The sequence below is a fragment of the Zalophus californianus genome, chromosome 10 (genome assembly GCF_009762305.2).
Source record: "Zalophus californianus isolate mZalCal1 chromosome 10, mZalCal1.pri.v2, whole genome shotgun sequence".
NCBI classification, from domain to species: Eukaryota; Metazoa; Chordata; class Mammalia; order Carnivora; family Otariidae; genus Zalophus; species Zalophus californianus.
The window spans coordinates 110,360,165-110,375,970 of record NC_045604.1 but is presented as its reverse complement, the minus strand read 5'-3'; the positions used below and the strand labels follow the sequence as shown (position 1 = coordinate 110,375,970).

Sequence of the window (15,806 nt, the reverse complement as noted above, 5' to 3'; positions counted from 1 at the left end):
GGGCCCACAGGCCCGCAGGTGGGGAGGCCTGCACTTAGGGGATTCACTCGGGCACCTGCTCCGCACCTGACTCACACTATGTGCATCACGAGCATTGGGACTTGAACGGATACATGATGGCACGAAGCTGTGGGGCCTGGACACGGCTGAAGCATTTGGTCGTTGCTACGGCCAGACCCGAGACGGCCCCCGTGACCCCTGCCCTTGTACCATCACCTCCCCTGATATAGCTACGGCCAGACCCGAGACGGCCCCCGTGACCCCTGCCCTTGTACCATCACCTCCCCTGATATAGCTACGGCCAGACCCAAGACGGCCCCCGTGACCCCTGCCCTTGTACCATCACCTCCCCTGAGTGTGGAGGGACCTGTACATGTGGCAGCCATCCTGCCCCCAGCGAGGCTCTGCTTTATGGCAAAAGAGGCTTTTGCAGGTGTAACGGATCAGTTCACTCTGGGTTCATCTAAAGGGAGGTTCTCCAGGTGGGCCTAACCCAAGCACATGAACCTTTAAAAGCTGAGAGGAAGTCAAAGATTCGAAGAACGAGGGAGGGCTGGTGCAACCCCGCTGACCTGAAGGGAGGGCAGGTGGAAAGCACGTGGGAGCAGCCGCAGGACGACAGCCGGCCGGGAAATGCGAAGCTCAGCCCTATAACCATGAGGAACTGGACTCTGCCCACAGTAAGGATGAGCCTCCTGACAAGAGCCTGGCCTGGATGACACCTCAGATTCGACCTGGTGATACCCTGAGATTCCAGCCATGCCAGCCTGCTGATCTGTGAGCTAAGGAAAGGCTGCTACGCTTAGGGTACTTTATTACATGGCAAGAGAACACTGATACGGGTCCACACCAGGTCATTACCATGAAATCGGATGGGAAACAGAATGGCAGAGGCACTGATGCGAGAGAGAATTCCATGGTGAGAAAAAAAAGTTTCTATCACGTGAACAAATTTATGTGAAATTAAACGTGACTGTATTTGTTAGCATTAAGAGAGGTGTCTGTTCTCCAAAATATAGCTGACTTTGGACAAGGGCAGCATCCCCACTGGCCACGTGGGGCATAAACAACTGAGAAAGAAGCTGTCAGGGCGCCTGGGTGGCTCAGTTGGTTAAGCGACTGCCTTCGGCTCAGGTCATGATCCTGGAGTCCCGGGATCGAGTCCCACATCGGGCTTCCTGCTCAGCGGGGAGTCTGCTTCTCCCTCTGACTCTCTTCCCTCTCGTGCTTTCTATCTCTCATTCTCTCTCTCTCTCTCAAATAAATAAATAAAATCTTTAAAAAAAAAAAAAAAAAAAAAAAGAGAAAGAAGCTGTCAGGCCAACATCTGAACAAAGAGATCCCAGAGCTGGGAGTTTCTGAAGCTACTTTGATCCTGAAAGCTTTGGCCGGTTCCAGGAACGAGAACAGTGGTGCTGCGAGAAATCGAAGCCCGGGGCTTGCCAAGTCGGAGCGCCCAGCGGACACCCTCCCTGCCCTCCCGTCCTTCCCTTCCCGGGTTCCGGCTCCGTAAAACGCTGCTTCTCTTCTGTCCTCTGGAACAGTCGGAGGTGCAGTACTGGAACAATCCTGTCCTTGAGTATGAGGAAGAATTGGCCTGTACGGACTTCGCGTCCCGTGTTTGCACGGCTGCGGTGGGTTTGGGCATGCGTCCCAACTACTCACTCTCTCTCTCGGGGAGACTGTCAAGCGTTGTCTTTCTTGAGAGAGCTTCGGTAGGCTATCTTTGTCTAGAAGATTGTCTATTTCGTCTAAGTCTTCAAATTCACTGGCAGAAGCTATCCCTGGGATCCTTCTCAGTAAAGCCTACAGCAGCTGGAGCTCTACCCCTTTGACATCTGAGACAGCTGCTGTGCGCCGTCTTCGTTTTCCTCATCAGTCTTCCGGTTTGACCACCAGTCATCTCAGAGAACCTACTTTTCATTCCATTGATCCTCTCCCCCGCGTGTTTTGTTTGCTTTCTGCTCTACATTGTTTATTTTCTTCTCTCACTGAATTTATTAGACACATATGTTTACCTAATCCAGTAGGCAGGTAGCTCACCAGTGTTCAGGCTTTATTTAGTAAAAGCATTTAAAGCAATGGCCCTCCTTGGGGCGCCTGGGTGGCTCAGTTCCTTAAGCGTCCGACTCTTGGTTTCGGCTCAAGTCATGATCTCAGGGTCATGAGACTGAGCCCCGTGTCGGAGTCTGCTTGAGATTCTCTCTCTACCTCTGCCCCTCCTCCCTCATGCTCACACTCTCTCTAAAATAAAATCTTAAAAAAAAAAAAAAGCTATGCCCCTCCTTCCAAATCCCACATCAGCTGCATCCCACAAGTTCTGATTCACATTAAAGTCTTTCTTGATCCCTGAGTTACTTGGAAGTGTTTGAACTTCTAAATACCCGAGTGCTGTGTTAGAGACGGCCATCACTGCCGGTGAGGACACATTCTCTCCTCCTTCCTAACAGCAGCATGGTGAGGAACGGCGAGGTAACGCACCCAGCTCACAAAAACTACCTTTTCCAGTCTGTCTTGCAGATAGGCATGGCCAGGCGATGAAGGTCCGGTCAGGGAGCGAGGAGGGCATGTTCCCATTGGGACTTCTAGGAAAGTTCCACGGAAGGAGGATACGGTTGGCAGGGACACCTCTGCCTGGCCCCCTCTTCCTGCCTTAAACACGGATGTGATGGCAGGGGCCCTGTAATCATCCTTCACTAGAGGGGACCTTCCAGACTGCAGGCATGAACTAGAACGTGGGGTTCCAGTGGGGCCGAACGTGGAAGGGCTGTGGGGCCCTGATGACCTGCAAAGCCACCCTGTTGGCCCTGAACCTACCGCCACCGTAACGTGAAAGAAAAGAAACATGTCCTGGGCTCAGCTGGTCACCTGGCCAAATGCAGTTCCTAACTGACACAGACGCTTCAAAGATACCACTGTGGCATTGGTTTTTTGACCAGAGAATAGTTCACACATACAAAAGCATTTATAACTTAGACTAATAATAAAATGAACACTGCTTCATCCACCACCTAACCTGAAAAAGGTAGAACATTTCTAGGCTCAGTGTGTTCTCAAAACTACACCTCCCTGTCCTCTCCCCACCTCTCATCTCACCAAAGGGAAGCACTACTCTGGATTTTGTGATTAACATCCCCTTATTCTTTTTTTTTTTTTTAAGATTTTATTTATTTGACAGAGACAGACAGCGAGAGAGGGAACACACGCAGGGGGAGTGGGAAGGGAGAAGCAGGCTCCCCGCTGAGCAGGGAGCCCGATGCGGGACTCGATCCCGGGACTCCAGGATCATGACCTGAGCCGAAGGCAGTCGCCAAACCAACTGAGCCACACAGGCGCCCCAACATCCCCTTATTCTTAAATTATGGTTAGATCACACATTTTTGTAACCCCAAGTTATACTGCTCTTCTTTGCTTGTATCCCACTATTTTTCTGCAATTTCCTTTCTTCCTCAATATTGTGAGATCACCTACATTGATGCACGTAGCTGTAGCTCATATAACCACACAGCTCTACACTGTTCATTGCATGAAGACACCGCTATCTACCCATTCCCCCATTTATGGGTTTGTGGGTTATTTCAAGCTTTAAGCTATTACAAAACGCTGCTACCAACACTCCCGTACTCTTCTCCTGGTGAGCCATGGGACAGAGTCTCTAGGAGAGTGCTTCCCAACTCTTCTGACACCATGGCATATGTAGAAAATGATATTTACATGCACACTGGAGGGGTTAGAGTTCTGCATGCAGCTGCAGAGGGGGCCCACAGACTGGCACCTTGAGGGTTCAGGGGACCAGTAAAATGAAGCACATCAATGTCCCATAGGCTAGTGGCAGAGGTATGCACGCGCAGTCCAATGGTGCTAGGTAAGTCCAAACTGTCTCCCGAGGGAGACACTTCCTGCTTTCATAGACCCTGGGCTAGAGCTCCCAAGGCTCCCCCTCCTCCACGAGCCCAGATGTTGTTAGACTGACATTTTGTAAGACAAATGTCTATGCTCTTAACTCGCGTCTCCTCACTGCTAATGAGAAGGGGCATCTTTCTGTACTTACTGTCTATTCCTAGCCCCTCTTCTGAGACACCTATGCGCTTCTTTTGCCCATGTTTTATTGGGTAGTTTGATCTTCTTGACCAGATTGTTTTTGGCGTCCTTGATATATTCCAGATAGTAATCATTTGTCAGTTTTATGTATTCTAAAATCTCCCTGCTTGAGCTTGTTTTTCACTTTTCACTGTTCATTATTTAATACAATTAAGAGATTCTGTTCATCAGCCTTTAATGGTTTGAGCCATTGTGTGTGTGTGTGTGTGTGTGTGTGTGTGTGTGTGTGTGTGTGTGTGTTTCAGGAATTCTTCTCTATGCTATTTGTTACTGAATAAAATAAAACCTGTTTTGTAATCAAAGAATATGCTCTATGAATCAGATATTCTGCAATATGCTGAGTCTTACTTTCTGATCAAGCAGGAGGCTAATTTTTGCACATGCCCAGTGCTTATTTGAGAATGATGTACACTTTCCACTTGTTGGGTGGAAGGTACTATAATAAATATCCAATAGATCAGGGATGACAAACGCCAGCCGCGGGGGAGGGGGTGGGAGGGGTAACAAATCCAGCCCTGGCCATCTGTTTACATATCATCTCTGGCTGCTTGCATTCCACAAAGGCAGAGTTAAGTAGTTGAGACAGAGACCGTATGGCCTCACAAAGCTGAAAACATTTACTATCTAGCCCATTATAGGAAAAGCTTGCCAACCTCTGTTGTGCTCAAAAACCCTTTTTTTTTTTTTTGGTCTGCTTGATATCAATTAATGAAAAGAGCTGCTTTAAAATCTTCTATGACAATGACACTTTGGCAATTCTGCTAATCCTCGCTTGTTATGTTACTTTATGTTGAGGCTAATTTATCAGATGAAAGTAAGTTTTAAATTGTTCCATTTTCATGGTACATTATTTATGCTATCACTAAAGCAGTGGTCACTCTTGTCCCTAGCTGTTATTTCTACTTTGAAATCTGCCTGGATGATACTGTCACTCTAACAGTCTCTTTTCCTTAGCATGTATTTTTTCCATTCCTTTATATCTTAGGTTTTGGATGTGTCTCTCGTAAATAGCATACAGCTGCACTCAGTTTTTCCATGGAATCTGACACTTTAGTCAGGAAGTCTGGTCCATTTGTTATATATAGTGACATATGTTTGGTTTCATTTCCACCATCTTAGACTGTATTTTCTTTTTACCTGTTTTTCCCTGTGCTCCTCCCCCTCCCTTTTTTTGCCTCCCTTTTTCCTGCCTTCTTTTGATTAAAATTTTCACTCCATTTTTTACCTTATTGAAGTTTTAGCCTTTTCACGTTCCCCTAACATTGTAACATGAATCTAGACTTAATAAAGACTTCATCAGCGTCTTTATCCTCCTCTGCAACAATATAAGAGCATCAAAAAAATGTATTTATTTGAGAGAGAGAAACGGAGCAGGAGGAAGGGCAGAGGGAGAGGGAGAAACAGACTCCCAGCCCGACATGGGGCTCGATCCCAGGACTCTGGGATCATGGCCTGAGCCTAAGGCAGACACTTAACCAACTGAGCCACCCAGGCATCCCGAGCATTGGGAACTCTTATTGTCAGATTTAAACCCCTTTGCTTGCTTCTTTATTTTTATTGTTTTGTTTTCAATGGAGAAATACATCATGTTTTCCAAAATAGCGCTTGAAAAATACAAGGGGTACAGGTTTTATAAAACAAAGCCAACTCCAGCCATGAGACACTATGTACATCATGTGAAAAAACTAGCCTGATATTCAGTTAATGAAAACTAGAAAGCTCCAAGTTTCCAGCTTGGTTAAACAAGTATAGTTACATGAAACACTTAATAAACTAATTATCCCCCCAATGTGTAAATAGAATGACAAGACTACATTTGTGCCTGGCAACTCCAGCCAGACCCCACAGTTATCTGAAATGCACAGCTCCGGTGCACACTTCACCTGACTTACTGCAGCAGAAGGGCAAGGTGACTGCACAGGGCAAAGATGTGGGCAACAGGAATACTGTGCACTCGACATCACAAAGTAGGGCTGAAAAGAAAGCCTCAGTTACTGCAGAGCCTAAAAGGAAGAAGACTATATTCCAACTTTGGAAAGTTAATCTGGAAGGACAGGGAAAGGGTTTAAGAAATTATAGTTTCACATGAAAAATGCACACGGGGTAGAAAGGAACACAGCTGGAGGAGGGTAGGAATCGGGACCAGGCTAACTGGAAAACCTGTCAGGCTCGCTGGGTCCAAATTAAGACAGACCAACTTTCCATTCATCGACATCTGCTGCTATTCATGTGTCCTAAACAGGGACATCCTACCACTTAGCTATGAGTGGTCTTTTTTTTTTTTTTTAATTTAAAGGAAGGCATTCCTAATCTCTTGTAGGATAAAACAAAAACAGGAAGCTGCCTAGTTATCAAGTGCTTCCTAGAAACTATTTTGTATGTTTCTACATATAAAATTTACTGATAAATTTTAGCGAGTCCTTTAAAAATAAAAATTGGTTTAAATATTTTGGAGAAAATGCCTTTTTGCTTACATGTTTAAATTGGAAATTAACTTTACCATAAGCAGATACTCTGCGGAGCATACAAATTTCTCATATGTATAGCTCCAACAGCCATCCAAGACCAATAACTGTTTCCCAATTCGTTACGTTCAGTGAAGTGAAATATTAGCCATGGAACCAAAATCTAGTGTTTTGTACCATGTGGCCACAGGATTGTGGGTTTCACATAATGGTTAAGAATACACTAGCATTCTGAGGTTTTTTTATGAATCTACATACAAACATAAAGAAAGGAAGGGAGGCAAAAGCTTTTTTGTTTTAGGACAAATGCTTAAGAACAAGAGAATATGGAGTTCGATAGTTCTGACCCAGTATTTGCTGTTTGATTGCTGATTGTATGCACTGTAAAACAATTCCACAGATAAAACCAACATATTATTTCTTGATTGCATCCCGGCAAAACCAAAGACTTACTAATCACTGTTTCAAAGTCAAATATATACCCTGTGAGCTGACACTTCATTTTAAAGGGTTACAGCTACCTCATGGGGACCGAGGTAGATGGATTTTTATGCTTTTTCTGACATTTGGTACACACTGCACAATGGCATCCAGTTTGACAATTAATAATGAAGAAAACTCTTCAGGAAAAAAATAAAATTCATCAAGCTGAAAAACTTAAAATTAGTTCTACTTTCTAATAAAAATATACATAAAGTGCATCATCAGCATAAGGAATTCTGATACCAGTTTGTATTGCAAATTTTCCCCAACAATGCATCAAACATAAATCCAGTCCAGATGTCAGGCATGGGTACAAATATAGCTGGAGGGTTTTTTCTCTTGTTTTTCTCTTTATGGGCAGTAGTCCTTTAAAATAGTTACTATAACTGCTGCTGACGCATTTATAATAGTACTTCTAGCATCATATAGTAACCTGGACTTCTGATCAAGATTAACCAAGTAAGGGAAGTTACCAAATAAGGCTAAATCTAGTTTGAGCCAAATCTAGTTTGGTACCCTTCATTCTCCTCCTTTAGCATTTGAAGACAACAGGGTGAGTTGGCAGATATAGTTTATGGACTCTTGAGGCTGTTTTTTATCAGTTCAGTCTGTCTTACTGCATTCTTGGTAAGAGGAACAGGATTTGCAGGCAGAGCTGGGATATTAGTAAGTTCTGTACTGGATGTTTGCCACAAGGCCAGCCACCATCTGAATAGTTTCTAATGGAGTTGTACTTTTCTCTTTATGAGATTGCTCCTCTTCTTCTAGTTTCCTTGGTCCTTTACGCGGTGAGAATGTCTGCTAGACTCCCACTACAGGATTAGCTATGTTCGTCGCAGTGCTCCCTGAAGGCCTGGGTGGATGGTTTACCAGACATGTTGAAGAAACAACTCTGGCAACTGTGGCCTTCGGTGGTGGAAGAAGGGCTGGCTGTGAGGCAGTCTGAGGAATGCTTTCGCTCGATGCACCCCCTAAGCTTTCACCGGGATTCACTTGTTGCAGGCAAACTTCAGTAATTTGTACGGCAGTCACAGATGCTGCCGTTACAGCAGGAGAAGGACTATTTCTGCCCTGAGAGCTGCCGGTCACTGGGCCAGGCTTCACAGTGCTAGTAGGTGAAGGCACAGACGTGCTGTCTTCCCTGTCTGCCGACAAGTCAAGGCTGCTGTCACTCAAAGATGTTAAAGTGACACCTTCCGTTGAATGTGTTTTCCGTTTCTGAAGCACATGATTAGGCAGTAGTTGGTGAAGTTCCTTTCTTCTTAAATGCATTGCAGCAATTTTCATATCCATCTCAAACATCTTGCTATTTATTGCTTGCCTATAAACTGTATCTGTGAAAGACTGGATATCATAGGTGAGATCAATACTGAGAACGTCAGAGTTTTCTGGCTTTTTTAACACTAACCCTATCACCCACATCGTACGAAATTCTTCCTTGTCAGGATTTTCTTTAGGTGCCGGAAATGACTGAGGATTCACATGCGCCAGAGTAATAAATTCATTCTTCTCCAAGCTTCCAACTAGAATTCGGATTTTTGATTCCACCAAGCCCACCCATTCTAGATGCTGTTTTTCTGTTGGCGCGCTTGCTAGAAGTACAATATAATGCTTGTACTTTTGAAAGAAGCTTGGAGCTTCAAAAAGCTTGGACCACTCTGCCTTACTCAGCAAAATTTCATGTGTGATAGCAAGCCCTTGTTTAAACTCCTCCATCATGACCATCCTTGTTGAAACAGACACGTTGTATGTGGAGTTCTGCTGTGGGTACACTGGTGTGATTATGGGCATAAGATGGTACCTATCACTGGGATTTACTCTTGGGTCCCATACAGGCAAATTAAGATTCCGCTCTTCAGGCTCTTTCAGTAGCACGGGATTTGGCCATTCCCATTCAGAAAATACCAAGAAAAACTTACGTACAAGAGTTGACGCTATTGCATTTGGGTAGAGCTGGCAAGTTCTTGCTACTAGCATGGCCCAGGAAACACCTCCTAGGAAGCCTAATATATTGGAATAGATATTGTGGCATTTGGCCCACAGTTTGATGGCTCTCAGAGTTAACCTGAAGTTGTCAATGTTTGGGACTAGATGTAAAATTTCATCTGTCACCCGGCAACCGTTTAGGCTTCTTATGCATCTAATATCTAAGTTTTTAAGCAGACTGTCATCTCTTAGGTCCAAATCTTCTGGAATAGTCTGCAGTGCCAATCTTGCAAACAAAATATCAATCTCTATACCATCAAAACACAGTTTAATAACTGGTACGAATGCCTCCTCAACAGCCCTTAAATCTTTTACTTCTTCATGTAGTTTCAATTTGTCATAGAATGAGGTGAAAAAGTCGCTTCGATCAACATGTCTCGGCGCAACGCACAACGCATCAATGTCAGCACCCTTCGTATGTACTCCTAATCTGTAAGAGCCAAACGTAAAGATTTTCCCACCAACATTTTCAATTACAGCTTGTGGAAGGCTCTTGCTTTCACTGATTTCTCGTATCCACTCCTTTACCAGATTATTTAATTTTTCCAAAATTAAAATCCTGCACTGCAGTTCCTCTTCCTCTTCAAAAACCCCAAAGGGCTTCAGGGTTTCAATTAACTTCTGGGTAAGCACGCAGTCAGTCTCCTTGGGGGCTGCTAAGCTGATGGGGGAGGAGATGCCATAGCACTTGGGCGGCGGCGGCGGCGTCTGTTGTGATCCCGGGGTTGTCACCGGAAACGGCATCATCTCTAGCGCCGGCCCTGCCACGCCACGTCCCCCGCCACCGCGACCTCCACGGCCGCTGCCCGGGTCATGATCCGCTGAGGCGGGAGGGGCGGGGCTCCTACCAGCCCAGGTCCAACCCGCTCCCGCTCCACTCCCGCCGCTTCAAGCGCCTCTCTGCCGTCCCCTCGGCCCCAACATGGCGCCTGGGCCCTCAGAGCGGCATTCTAGAACGGCCATGCACGCCACGGCGCCTGTGCACCGCGCGGAGCCTCACGGGAGTTGTAGTTTCTGAGGACCCACCGCAGGACTCAGGCAGGTGCAGGCGGTCTGGGGTACGCCTGGTTTTCGGCTTCATCATTACTGTTTACACACACCTACCGTCTTGTCTCTTGATCACCATTTTTCCTTACACCCCAGATCTACTTCCTCTCCAGGGGCAGCTTCACCCTAAGGCGCATCCTTCAGAAACCCCTCACAGTGAGGGTCTGCTGTGCAAGGCGCCTCCAGTTGTGTCGTCCGGGGCCCGGCGCCTGGCTGGTGGTTTAGCTGGGTTTAGCTGGGTCTGCAACTCTGGGTTGGCAGTTCTGTTCTTTCCAGCTGGCAGGTCCTGTCTGCTGTCTCTGGTATCTATGGTTCTGTTGGGAAGTATGCAGTCTGGCTGACCTGCTCACCTGTCTTTTCCTTCTGGCAGCTGTAAAAATCCTCCCTGCCCTCAGTGTCCTGCAGTGGGACCACCACTCGGTGTCAAGGGGTAAACTTTCCATTTACCTTACACTGTGATTTCTGAATCATAAGATTCGTGCTTTTCACTCCATGACCTCTGGAAGAAGCTCAGGCATGGCCTTGGAATATGCTCTCCGCACCATTCTCTTGATCCTCCTCATGTTCACATGGGATAGCTTACCTCCTGTTTCTTCCTGGGTGATGCCAGATCTACCTCTCAATTCTCCAATTCTCTCTTCAGTTGTAGTTAGTCTGCTGTCTAAGCCAGCACTGAAGCACCCATTTAAATACTTACATTTTTAATTACTAGAAGCATTATCTTATTCTTTTCCAAATCTTCCCTCCCTCTTAAGACATTCCATTATTTCCTGTTTTCTTTCTACCTTTTATTCAGTAAACATTTTAAACTTATTTAATATTCTATAACTAATGGCCCCAATTCTTAATATTCTTGAGAATTTGATTCTAGCTTATTTTCTACTGACTCAGACAGGCAGTGCTTCATGGGTCTTGTAATTTTTGGATCATGAGCTCATCTCTGGTGAGGCTTGGGATGCCTGTGTGGATGTCCTTCCAAAGAGGAATTGCTTTGTTTCTATCAGATGTCCTTGTACACTATCAAATTTTACACTATAATTTAATTCCTTTTCCAGGGACTAGCCAGATCACCTGAGTAGTACGATTTCAAACCCCAAACATATGTGAAAAGAGTGGTTTTTGATTCTAGGAAAGAGTTTTCCCCACTCAGAACCCAGATTGAGGAAGAGAACTCTTTGTCACCTCCTCTCACCAAGTATCAGATTCTTCCTATTCCATCTTTTCATTCAGTGTGTCGCCCTTCAAGAGTTGCAACCATATCCAGGGGTTTCAATTCCAACTCCCTGCCTCTTTAGGTCCTGAAACTCTATGTCTCTCTCTTGGGCAGCTGCTAAACTAAAGTTTCTTGATTACAAAGACTGGCAAATGCCCCTAGAGCAATTATAGTTCAGCTATAGAATCAGCTAAGATTCTGAGGTTTCAACATACTTCTTTTTTTTTTTCACTCCTGCTGATTTACTTTATTTTCTTGGGTACTCAGCTATGCATCTTAAAGGAGATTTTTTTTTCTATTTCAACCAACACTTCCAGGTACTTTATATAGAAAGATTTTCTAGGATAAGTAATCCCACATATTGCAAGAAATATAAGTACCTATTTTTCAACCCATTTCAATATAGCTTGCATGCTCAACATTCCAGCAACACAGCTATCAGTAAGGTCTTTGGTGACTTCCAAGTCGTTTAATCCAATGGATCCAATTGTCTACATCTTTTTTGACCTATAGTAGCCTCTTCTTGGCCTCCATGGCACCACACTCTTTGTGCTGTCTTGTACATCTTGGGCCTCCCCTCAGCCTAATTTGCTGACTGCTCCTCCATTACTTAGCCTCTAAAGTTGGTGTTTCTCTAGTTTCCATATTAAGCTCTCATTTATCCTTATCTTTTGTACATTCACTACCTAAATCTCAATTTTCACAGCTTTAAATATCACCTATTTACAGCTTAATTTAAGCTTTTGTAACAGACTCTTTTTAAGTATGTATTTATTTATTTATTTATTTGAGAGAGGACAGGGGAGAGGGGCAGAGGGAAAGGGAGAGAATCCCAAACAGACTCCACCTGAGCACAGAGACAGCCCGACATAGGGCTCGATCTCACGACCCTGAGATGACCTGAGCCAAAACCAAGAGTCAGACACCTAACCAACTGAGCCACCCAGGCGCTGCATAACAGACTCTCTTCTAAGCTCCAGAACCATATTATCTCACTTCCTATTTACCACCTCCATTGAATATCTGAAACTTAACTTAGTCTAAAGAGAGCTCTTACTCTTCCCTCCATAATTTGTTTCTCTCCCAGTAGTCACCATTTTAGTGAATGGCATCTCCATCCATCTGTGCATACCAGAAACCTGGAAGTCATTCTCAACACCTCCCTCTTTCTCATACTCAGTATCTAGTTCATTTACAAATATTGTTGATTCTACCTCTAGAATATATTTGGGATTCATATTCTTCTCTCCACCTGTTCCCTCATAACTCTACTCGAGAGTACCCTCAACTCTCATCTAGACTCCTATAAAAACCTAATTAATCTCCTATTACTGACCTTTTCGAGTATTTTCTACTACAATCCAGAGTGGTCTTTTAACCCCTTCAGTGGCCACCCATTATACTTAGTCTAAAATCCAAAATACCTAACAACCCAGGTTGGTCTTCCCCTGACCATCTCTCCAGCCTCAAGGCCCACAGCTTTCCCCCATGCTCCATCCACATGGCCTTCTCCCAATGCCTGGCATTCACTTCACTGTCTCTCATCCCGAGTCTGTATACAATGCTCTTCCCTCTGCCCAGAAAGCTCTTCTAGCTCTAAGTGTCTACTACTCTTCACCTAGTTAACGTCTTGTCATTCTTGAGATTGGCTTAAAATTTATCTCCTCAGAGAGAATTTTCCTAACCTTCATGCTAAATTAGCACATGTGCTTTTCCTCCAGAGCACTTATCACAATTTGTAATTATGTTTTCCATGTGACTGTTTCTTTGCCTTTACTTCCCACTAGACTCTTAGCTCCACGAGAACACGATCTATTTCTTTTGTCAACTGCTATACACACACACACACACACACACACACCTAGTCAAGCACCAACAGAGTAGCACTCAACAGATATTTGCTGACAAATTAATGAATGAGCACAATTCTTTTTCCTTTGAGTCACTGGTAATCAATATCCAGAAGACTCATTTCTTGAATTTTGATTAGGTAGAGGTCAGTTTCAAATCTACACATTGTAACCTTTGGGAAGTCATTTCATGACTCGATTCATGGCTACTCATACCAGTTGGCTACAGGGAGTCTCTATGGCCACATGACTCTAGTACCCCACTACACTACAGCACCTTTTGATCTAAAAGTGTTTCCAGGGGAGATTTTCGTGGGTCAAGGGCTCATACTCGGCGCCTAAGGATGCGGAAGGACCACATAGGAAAGCACGCCATTGTCATGGCCGCCTTTCTGCAGAAGCTGCGGTCCAGCTTCTGCTGGACATAGGAAACCAAGTGGACATATCTACAAGCCAAAAATTCCATTTCTGGGAGAATACCCTCAGAGAACTCTGCTCGGACCCTCAAGAGGGCAGGTATGCCATTGTTCATAGTAGGGCAACCTGAGTGCCCGTGATTTGGGGAATGAATAATGTGACATATGTATATAACGGGAAACTATGCCTCAGTCAAAAGCAATGAACTGAAATTTACAGCACCACAGGTAGATCTTAATCTTATTATGTAGTGTCCTTAGTTGAACAGAAAGTTTAAACTTTGATATAGTCAAATCCATCTACCTTTTCCCCTTACAGTTTGTGCCTTTTAAGCCTTCTTATGAAATCTTTCTTTCTTTTAGCTGATGCCAATTATCCCAACACCGTTTACAAAATCCTTTCCCCACTATCTGTGATGCAATCCACATTGCACCAAATTCCCACTGGGTCATTCAACATCATCTGCCTCTGCCTTCTCTATTCTGTTCCCTCCATCTGCTTGGATGTTCCTGCCCCCAAACCACATGCCTTAATTACCATGGTTTTAAAACATGTCTTGGAGCTAAGGAGGTCAATCTCCCCTACCCCTGCTCATCTTGTTCAAACCTATCTTGGGCATCTGAAAACCAGGCTCCTTTCCCAAAGATGGACTCAGTCTGTGCAAGGACAGCACAGAAAAGAAGGTGGACTTGGGTCTCACTTACTGCTTTCACTCTGTACACATCTGAACATGTATTCAAGATCTCTGGAAACATTTCTGCCACTTCAACCATCAGAAGGAAAAAAAAGATAGTTGAGCATTCTCTGTTTATGTGAGTATATTATCTAAAACCAGTAAGAGACACTATTCTATATGATTTAAATATATCTCCCCAAAATTATAAGTCACTTTTGGGAACCAACATATATCAACCTGCTTTAAATGTTAATAAAACATAGCTGTTAATATATTAATACTTCTTGGAAATGCTTCACATGGTTAACTGGACCAAGTGAGGTCTCTCTATCCATTTAACCAAATTCGAAATTTTGCTTTTATGTCTACCTGTTTCAAGACAACTTTAAAGAGGTTGATTCATTTTGTTGCAATTTGGTACAACACAGAAGGCATCAAGAACCAGGCAGATTTGTTGTACTATGCTGGCTAATAGGTTTTTTTTTTTTTTTAAGTATACTTCTTCCAGAATTTTAAAATCAATTTCAGTAAAACTATAAAGAGGCTTTAGAAAATATGAGCTAAGTGCTATTTAGTTTATAGAATCACTGGTTACTCGTGACAACCAATTAACATCCACTCTCACATTGTGGGCATTCCAATTTGGGGCCAAATGTGAAGAAAGATGAGGAACCCTGGATCTGAGGGCTGACAGATGTCTGGTATTCCTGCTCATCCCCTCAACCTGACACCTAATCCCTTCTGGCTCCAACACCCCAGGAGAGCCTGCATCCCCTTAGGCATGCGTTTCCTTCACTGGCTAAATTCCTTCCCTGCAGTGTCCACACTGGCCATTCCTTAGCCAATTCCTCTTATAGTTTACACCTTGTCAACATTTAATACCAGTTCTGACCTCCCCCTGTGGATTCTGTGGTAAGCTTTGGAGGCTCCTTATATAATGTGGCCGGAAGTCCCCGGGGAGGCGGGGGTGCTGCTGGCCAGGCCCCGGGTGGGCAACACCCAGCTTGGGGGAACAGGGCAGTTAAGCCTCCTCCAACACTGCACTTCTACGTTGAAACTGAAGCCTGTGAACCTTTTAAAAATCTACACAGTGAATTAAAGGATGAGACGGGCTGTGAGGGGGTAACCATTCAACTTTGTTCTCTTTGAATTAAGAATCCTCAAAAATATCTTTTAAGCTCTAACTGATGAGAAAAGTTGGCAGTTGTCTTGCTTTTCACCAAACCACATAAAATAAACTCTGCCCACAATGATTCTATCCCTGCAAATATGCTCAAAGGAGTCTTACTCAAGACTCACAAGGCAGTTACTCCTAAATAAAAGGAGAAAACCCAGATCACCTCATTCATTCTGAGAGAAGTTATTAAAGACCAGATTCATAGCAGAAGAAAAATGTCAAAAGCACGAAGAGGTTGGGAGACGTGTGAGGACAGAATTCATGGTGCACAGTGGAGACAGCAGAGGGCTCCCGTGCAGCCTCAACATTTCTGTCACCGGGGTCCAGGCTCCATCTGCCCATCTGTGGATGGAAAGGTGGAAGGAATCACACACCAAAGTCAAGTGCTCAG

General features: G+C 44.4%; 2 protein-coding genes across 9 annotated transcripts in view; both read right to left on the bottom strand.

Annotated features, from left to right (window-relative positions):
* RADIL (Rap associating with DIL domain) overlaps positions 1-15,806 on the bottom strand; it is an 83,263-nt gene that overhangs the window by 38,454 nt on the left and 29,003 nt on the right. The gene's annotated exons all lie outside the window — the stretch shown is intronic.
* PAPOLB (poly(A) polymerase beta) lies at positions 7,284-9,957 on the bottom strand. The gene has a single exon (XM_027610869.2). The coding sequence runs from the start codon at positions 9,780-9,782 to the stop codon at positions 7,851-7,853; it is 1,932 nt and encodes a 643-aa protein (XP_027466670.1). The 5' UTR covers positions 9,783-9,957; the 3' UTR covers positions 7,284-7,850.